Here is an 8,290-nt window from a genome sequence, read left to right on the forward strand (position 1 = left end):
CTAAAAATGAAATTTAAATATTTTACATCTATTTTGAAACTCTTTCTCTTGCTGTTAAATCCTAGGTGGGATACATGGGGAAAATGGGAATAACTGAGGAGGTTGGAAGGAGTTGGGAGGAATTTGGAGGAAATTTGGAAGGAATTGAAGAATTTGGAGGGAATCTGGGGAGGAAAGGGGAAGAATTTGGAAGGAATTACAGAATTTAAAGGGAATTTTTAAGGACTGGGGGACAGTTTGGAAGGAATTGGGAAAGTCTTGAAGGGCAGCAGCGAGAATCAATCCCTGGGGATGTGCTGGATCCCCATCCCTGGAGGTGAGCCTGGATGTGGTGCAGGATAATCCCACCCATCTCCGTGGAAGGTTGGACCCGGCTGCACCCGGAATGTTCCAGGGTCGGGTGGGGTTTGCTGCAGGGCAGTGACAGACACCGTCCCTCCCTGGGGACTTCCAGCTGCCACCCCCACCCCGAGTCTTTGTCCCCTGTGTGATTTATGTGTGATTTGTGAGGATGTTTTCCACTGATCCCAACCTGCCACTTGGCTCCAGGGTGGCCTGAGCTGAGGGTCACCCTCGGGGCAGGATCCTGGGTGTCCTCCTGGAGCTTCCTGCTCCCCTGTTTGCAGAGAGGGACAGGCCATAAATCACCCCCGGGCTGGAAAACCCCGTCAGGCTTCAGAGAATCCAGGGGAAAAGTCCTCAGAGACCAACGAGTCCACCTCGACCACGTCCCCAGGTGCCACATCCACAGGGATTTTAAATTTCCCCACGGCCCTGGGCAGCTGGGCCAACCATTTTTGGGAATGGGATTTTTCCAAAATCCAGCTGAACCTCCCCTGGCACAGCCTGGGGCTGTTTCCCCCTGTCCCCTGGGAGAAGAACCTGACCTGTGGCAGGCACGTTCTTCTCTCACTCAAGATTTTCTTCATAGAAGAGCACAGAGGAAAGAAAGAGAAAACAATTTCTATTTCTGCTCCTTGTTTTTCCCATGTGGAATGTGTCTAAATAATTGTTTACCTGGGGTAATTACTTGATTGGATTCTGGTGAGGATTGTTTGAGCCTGATGGCCAATCCAACCCACCTGGGGCTGGACTCTCAGAGAGGGTCACAAGTTGTGAGTTAGATTTAGTAGTTAGAAAAAATAAGTGTGTAGTTTAGTATCTCCTTTAAATAGTATATCAATGTATTATAGTATAGTTATAATAAAAAATCATTCGACCTTCTAAAGTCAGACATCATTTCTGCCCACCAGTTTCACCTGCATTTACAATACTGACGCTCACCTGGCTCGGACCTTTCATCCCCACCACGGATGGCCAGTGTGGGAAATGGATTTGTAGGGAATTCTCCAGGCCTGACAGGAGGCTCACACAGTGTGTGCATCCCTGTGCAAAACTTGAGATAAGAAATGCTGGCTTAGAAATTCCACGGAACAGGACGCACATTGCTGAGAGGGAAATGGAGGCAGACACAAGTTTTAAAGGATAGATTTGTAAGTAAGACTAAATATTTTTCGAGAAATAGAACTATGAACGATGCATTGTAGTGGGACCCCTGAGGGGTAATTTTAGAGGATTGGCATTAAGACATTTACAGTATGGTGTGGCAAAAGCTGATAAGCCAAGAAACACTTACAATGTGTTGTAATTAGGAAATAATTGGCTTCTGATTGTGATGGCGTGAATTATAACATCTGTATTGTCTCACCCTCCACATGAGACTGAAAATGGAATAAAACTTTTTCAAACACCTCTCAGTTGCCCCATCTCTGGGTCAGAAAGGAGCTTCATCTGACAGGCCACGTCTGTCCCCGCTGTCACCCCTGGTCACACATTCCCCCCCTGGGGACCCCCGTGGCAGGGGGACCCCAAACCCAGCGGCCTCTCCCTGCTGAGCGAGGTGACAGAGCCATCCCCACCGCCCTGGGGACCGCAGGGCTGGGCTGGGCTCCTGGCCAGATTCATCCCCCTGGAACGTCCCCGTGTGCCAGCCCCCGTGTGCCAGCCCCCGTGTGCCAGCCCCCGGTGCGCCCGCGGCGGCTCCCATAAAAGCGCTGCTGGCCCGGTGGGGAGCAGGAGCGGGATCAGGAGCGGGATCCAGGAGTGAGACCCAGGACTGGGATCCAGGACCAGGACCCAGGACCAGGATCCAGGACCAGGACCCAGGAGCGGGACCCAGGAGCGGGACCCAGGAGCGGGATCCAGGACCAGGACCCAGGACCGGGATCCAGGGGTGGGATCAGGAGCAGGACCCAGGAGTGGGATCCAGGAGCGGGATCCAGGACCAGGACCCAACAGCAGGACCCAGGAGCGGGACCCAGGACCCAGGACCAGGACCCAGGACCAGGATCCAGGACCCAGGACCAGGACCCAGGACCAGGATCCAGGACCCAGGACCAGGATCCAGGACCAGGACCCAGGACCAGGATCCAGGACCAGGATCCAGGAGCGGGACCCAGGACCAGGATCCAGGACCAGGACCCAAGAGCGCGATGGGGCCGAGCCGGGCACTGCCACCGCTGCTGGGGCTGCTGCTGGCGCTGGCGCTGGCCGGAGCCACCACGCCGGAGCCACGCGGATCCATGGCGGGACCGGACGGAGCCACGCTGGGGCGGGAAGGAACCGCAGGAACCGCGGCGGCCTCATCCTCACCGCGGCCCCTGAGCTACGGGGCCGTGGTGGCGGCGGCCGTGGAGCTGCTCAACGCCAGGGCCGTCAGCCCCTACGTCCTGCGGCTCCGCGAGGCTCAGCCCCGGCCCGGCTGGGTGAGCGCTGGGCTCTCCCTTTCCAGGGGAAGCTCCAGGACTGGGCAGTGCTGGATTTGGCCCTTCTCAGGGTGGGTCTGCCCCGTTTTGGGGCTGACCCCCGAGTCGGGGCTGAGCCTGACCCATTCCAGGCTGGATGTGGCCCCTCTTAGGGCTGGTTCCGGCCTGGTATGGGGCTGGGCACTGGGGGGTGGTGGATCCCTGATGGGTCCTGTCCCTTTTCCCAGCCCTCGGACCTGCAGAGCCGGCAGGAGCTGAGCTTCACCCTGGAGGAAACCACATGCCGGACACCGGGAATGGCCACCAGCAACTGCAAGAGCCGCTGGCTCGGGGTGAGGCTTCGTCCCGCGGGAGCTGGGGATTATCCATCCGCTGGGGAAACTGAGGCACGAGGGGGTTGGGCTCTCCCGTGTCCCCTCTGTGCCCCACAGGCGGTGACCTGGTGCCAGGGCTCCGTTTTCCGGGAGGGGCAGCAGCCCACGGTGGAGCTGTCCTGCGAGAAGGCGCCGGCTGCGGTGAGGAGGGGCCGGGATGGCTCCGTGTCCCCCCGGCTGCTGGGGGTCCCCCAGGTCCCCTCCTCACCCCCCAAAGTCTGACCCTGCTCTTTGTTTTCCCAGTTTGGCCGGATCTGGAAATCCAAGATCAAGGATTTCTTTGGCAAGATCAAGCAGCGTTTCCAGGGGTTCCTCCAGTGTGGTCGGATCTGGATCCGGGACAGGCTCAACCTCGAGGCTCCCAAACCCTGAGGGGTGACACTGCTGTGTCCCCACCCTGTGTCCCCTCCCCGTGTCCCCTCCCCAGCTGCTTCACTGCCAATAAACATCCCTGCATCACTCCTGGTGTCACCCTGAGTGTCCCTGCGCCCCAGTGGGGACCCCCGAGCGCTCCCAGCCCCCCCAAATCCCCAGCCACGGAGCTGTGAGAGCTGGGAACACCTTGGGGGTCATGAATGGGGGACGTCACGAGTGGGGGGCTCTCACTGGGGCAGATCTGGGCTCCCTCCACCTCTCCAAGGCTGTGGAGAGGCAGAGACCCCCCTGCGGGTGCTGCCACCTCAGGGACCCCCTGACAGCCCCATCCCAGCTCCAGCTGCTTCCCGGCCCTGCCGTGCCGTGCCCCGCCACTGTCACCAGCAGGGGACACGAGGATGGGGACGGTGCTGGTGACAGAAGGTCCAGGGGGAGCAGGATCGGCTCCCCCAAAATGGGCACAACACGGGCACCACCAGCGTCTCCTCCTGGCACCGGCCTCCTGCAGGGACTTGGAGCCCTGGGATTGTCCTTCCCTGTCCCCAGGACACCCCAGAGTCTGGAGGGTCCCACAGAGGTGTTTGTGGGGTGCAGACCCGCAGGAATATTGGGGGGACAGGAGGGACACCCACAGGAGGCTGCAGCCAGACTCTGCTCCAGCCACTTTTGGGCCCCCCCTGTCCCAAACTGGGTCCATCATGGGGGTCCCCTCGGGACCTGAACCCCCCCAGCCCCTCCCTTGCAGCTCCCTGCAGTGTCCCCTGTGTCCCCCCCATCTCCCTTTGCCATCACTGCTGGTTTGGGGGGGACAAGATGCAGTGGGGACAATGCCACCGCGGGGACAACGGCTCTGTGGGGACAGTGACACCCTGGCGATGACCATGGTCCCTTTTTTAGGGTGCTGGGGGCTCCCCAGAGCAAACCCATATCCCCGTCCCCAGTCCCTCCACATCCCCTTGAGGACGATGTGGGGGATCAGCCCCGTGTGGCAGCCGTGCCTCAGTTTCCCCGTGTGACAGAGCCAGGAGGACGCGGTGCCTGCACGGCCACCCCCGGTGGCCTCTTTATTGCTCAGCCCAGCCCCACGGTGCCCTTCAGGCGGACGTCGAACTTGACCCTGGGCCGGAAGCGCCGGACCTTCCTCAGGAAGCGCCCGAAGCGGCCGCGCTGGACCAGAACCGGCTGCGGGAGGGATGGGGGGGTCAGGGGGTGCGGGGTGTGGGACCCCCACCTTGGGAGCACACCCGGGACCCCACCCAGGGACCCCCGCACCTGGAAACCCACCCAGGACCCCAGTCCAGGATCCCATCCCCAGAACCCAAATCCAGGGACCCCATCCCCAGGACCCCACCCAGGACCCCAATACAGGAACCCCATCCTCAGGATCCCACCCAGGACCCCAATCCAGGGACCCCATCCCCAGGATCCCACCCAGGACCCCAATCCAGGGACCCCACTCCAAGGACCCCATCCCCAGGATCCCACCCAGGACCCCAATACAGGAACCCCATCCCCAGGATCCCACCCAGGACCCCAATACAGGAACCCCATCCTCAGGACCCCACCCAGGACCCAAATCCAGGGACCCCATCCTCACCCAGGACCCCACTCCAGGGACCCCATCCCCAGGACCCCACCCAGGACTCCACCCCAGGATTATTCCCCACCCAGGACCCCAGTGCAGGGACCCCATCCCCAAGACCCCACCCCAGGGGTATTCCCCACCCAGGACCCCAGTGCAGGGACCCCATCCCCAGGACCCCACCCCAGGGGTATTCCCCACCCAGGACCCCACAGCAGGGACACCACTCGTGTCCCCACACCAGGGACCCCACACCTGGGACATTTGTGACCCCATATCCAGAATCCAACACTTGGGACCCCACCCATGTCTCCACGCCCAGACCCCACCCAGGACACCCCACCCGAGGCCCTGCACCCACACCCACCCCTGGGACTCTGCACCTCAAACCCCCCACCCAGGACCCCCCACCCTCCTCTGGAGCCTCGGGGTGTCCCTTTTGGGGGACCCCCTCCCCTGCCGCCCCCTGCTCGCCCCACGCACGTCGGAGGAAGCGTCGGAGCAGCGCAGGTCGATCTCGGGGGAGTCCTGGCGGAACCGCACCGGCCCCGAGCACTCCTTGATGGCCTGGGGGGACACGCGTGTCACGCGGGGATGGCAGCGGGCCCCGCGCCGCCCTTCCTCCCGCTCCTCCTCCTCCTCCTCCCGCTCACCCCGTTCTCCTTGAAGTCGCACTCGTCGGGGTTGGCGCGGGCGCTGGCGGCGCACTCCGTCTCCATCATGCTGAAGTTGAGTGTCCGCAGCGAGCTCAGCTCCACGCCCTGCGGACACGAGTGGGTGGCGGGGCAGCAGGGGGAGGTGACAGGAGAGGGGTCAGCGATCGGGGTGTCACCAGTGGGGTGGCAGTCGCTGGGCGGTCACAAGGTGGGGATCATGAGGGGTGGCACAAATGAGAGGTCACGAGTGGGGTGACACGGCTCGGCACTGTGCACCCCGAGTGGGGGGACAGGAATAGGGGTGATGGTCACAAATGAGGGGTCACGAGTGGGGTGACACGGCTCGGCACTGTGCACCCCGAGTGGGGGGACAGGAATAGGGGTGATGGTCACAAGTGAGGGGTCACGAGTGGGGTGACACGGCACTGTGCACCCCGAGTGGGGGGACAAGAATAGGGGTGATGGTCACAAATGAGGGGTCACGAGTGGGGTGACACGGCTCGGCACTGTGCACCCCGAGTGGGGGACAGGAATAGGGGTGATGGTCACAAGTGAGGGGTCACGAGTGGGGTGACACGGCTCGGCACTGTGCACCCCGAGTGGGGGGACAGGAATAGGGGTGATGGTCACAAATGAGGGGTCACGAGTGGGGTGACACGGCTCAGCACTGTGCACCCCGAGTGGGGGGACGAGAATAGGGGTGATGGTCACAAGTGAGGGGTCACGAGTGGGGTGACACGGCTCGGCACTGTGCACCCCGAGTGGGGGGACAGGAATAGGGGTGATGGTCACAATTGAGGGGTCACGAGTGGGGGGCACTCACCGGGGTGGACTCAGGGTCGGGCTGGGCAGCCCCAGTCAGGCACCACGAGTGGGGTGGGGGTGTCACCCGTGGTGGGGGGGGGTCCCGCGTGGGGGGCACTCACCGGGGCGGGCTCGGGCTCCGCGCTGAGCAGCCTGAAGGCGTTCTGCACCTCGGGCTGCTGGTTGTAGGAATCCACGGCCTGCGCCAGCGCCTCGACGTAGGAGAGGGACGCCGGGGTGGGGAGGGCACAGGCCCCCCCCAGCACCGCCAGCACCAGCACCCACGAGCTCGGCATCGCTGTCCCCACGGCCACCCCCGCGTCCCTTTTATCACCCCACCACGGGGGACCCGCCCCGGGGCTGCCCCTCGGGAAACGCCCGGCCCCAAGCCGCAGAGTGGCCGTTCTTTTGGGGGGACGCGCGGGGCGGGGGGGTCCCCGCGTGTCCCCGTGGATGGGCGGTGGCATCTGAACCCCTCGGGGTCCCCCCTTGGCCGGGCGCGGGGGATGTGGGGGCCGGGACCCCTGGGGCGGTGGTGACACGTTGTCCGTGTCAGGTCGGTGCCCGCGGGGTTGCACAAGCCCGGAGTTGCCCCATCGCTGTTGCCCAAGGCCGAGGGTGCCCCCCGGGTCCCCCAAACCGTCACCCCCAGACACGCACACGTCCGACCCCAAAATCTCTTTATTGCAGCTGCGCTGGGGACAGGGGGCGGCGGGACGGCCCCTGCAGGGACGCGCTGGGCCGGGGGCGAGGCCGCGGGGGCGGCCCCGAGGATGATGATGAGGATGAAGATGGGGAGGAGGATGAGGAGGATGAAGATGAGTGACCTGGGTTGGTACCAGGGGAGCGGGGCTGGGCGCTGTCACCGGACTGCTGCGGGGAGAAATAAAAGAGGGGGTTTCACTCCAGAGCCAAAATTGCCCCCGAAGTGAGGGGGACGCGTGTCCCACCCGCAGGACGGGCTCCGGAGCCCTCACCGGCTCCCGGCCGCACTCCACCATCGACAGCGGCACGTCGGGCAGGAAGGTGAACACGGACACCTGGGCCGAGCAGCGCTGCACCTGGGGACACAGCGGCCTCAGCACACCGGGGACCCCCGTGCGTGCCCCGGGGCTCTGGGGGTCCCACCCCACGCTCACCCTGCCCGGGCGGCCGCGGCAGCCGCGGGGATCCGGGGCGGGCTTGGGGCAGGGCGGCTGCCGGGCCGTGAAGTTGATGCTGAAGTGGGTCCCCCAGTCGAAGCTCTGCCGGCGAGAAAAGCTCCGTGGGCGACCCGCACGGGACGGTGCCGGAGCCGGAGCGCACCCCCCGACCCGAACCCCCTTTTTCCTACCGTCCTGGCCACTCCCAGCAGCCGCAGCAGGCGCAGCTCCTGCCCGTGCGCCTCCAGCACGGAGCGCGCCAGCTCCCGGGGCGCGGGCGCGGCGGCAGCGCCGGCCGCCAGCAGCACGGCCCCGAGCAGCAGCGCCATGCGGGCGGCACCACCGGCCTCGGCCCCCGGCTCGGCCCCCGGCTCGGCCCCGGGCCCCCGAGCCGCGGGGAGGGATCGGCGTGCGGGGTTGTCCTTGGCCCGGCGCCGCGGAGGGGAGCGCGCCTGGACCCGCAGGAGATGCGGCGATGCTGGAGCTCCGGCACGGCCGATCCCCCTCCGCGGCCCCTTCTTCCCGGTGCCTGCTCCCGGCTTCTTGGCACGCTGCTCCAGCCGACATCCTGCTCCTCCCAAGCTGGGAGCCA

At 64.3% G+C, this 8,290-nt stretch overlaps 2 protein-coding genes across 2 annotated transcripts; one reads left to right on the forward strand and one right to left on the reverse strand.

The window, feature by feature from the left end:
* The first annotated feature begins 2,492 nt into the window (after positions 1-2,492).
* LOC110476943 (cathelicidin-2-like) lies at positions 2,493-3,897 on the forward strand. Its single transcript, XM_085574129.1, has 3 exons — positions 2,493-2,765; positions 2,993-3,097; positions 3,197-3,897. The coding sequence occupies exons 1-3, from the start codon at positions 2,493-2,495 to the stop codon at positions 3,359-3,361; spliced, it is 543 nt and encodes a 180-aa protein (XP_085430255.1). The 3' UTR covers positions 3,362-3,897.
* Positions 3,898-4,549: 652 nt separating this feature from the next.
* On the reverse strand, positions 4,550-8,209 carry CAMP (cathelicidin antimicrobial peptide). The gene is made up of 7 exons (XM_021542233.2): positions 7,890-8,209; positions 7,696-7,800; positions 7,534-7,617; positions 6,679-7,429; positions 5,750-5,857; positions 5,580-5,663; positions 4,550-4,696 (listed from the first exon to the last, which is right to left on the reverse strand). Exons 4-7 carry the CDS (start codon positions 7,021-7,023, stop codon positions 4,586-4,588), a joined length of 648 nt encoding a protein of 215 aa, XP_021397908.2. The 5' UTR covers positions 7,024-7,429; positions 7,534-7,617; positions 7,696-7,800; positions 7,890-8,209; the 3' UTR covers positions 4,550-4,585.
* Between the last annotated feature and the right edge of the window lie 81 nt (positions 8,210-8,290).

Source organism: Lonchura striata, chromosome 2 (assembly GCF_050655825.1).
Source record: "Lonchura striata isolate lonStrDom1 chromosome 2, ASM5065582v1, whole genome shotgun sequence".
Taxonomy (NCBI): Eukaryota; Metazoa; Chordata; class Aves; order Passeriformes; family Estrildidae; genus Lonchura; species Lonchura striata.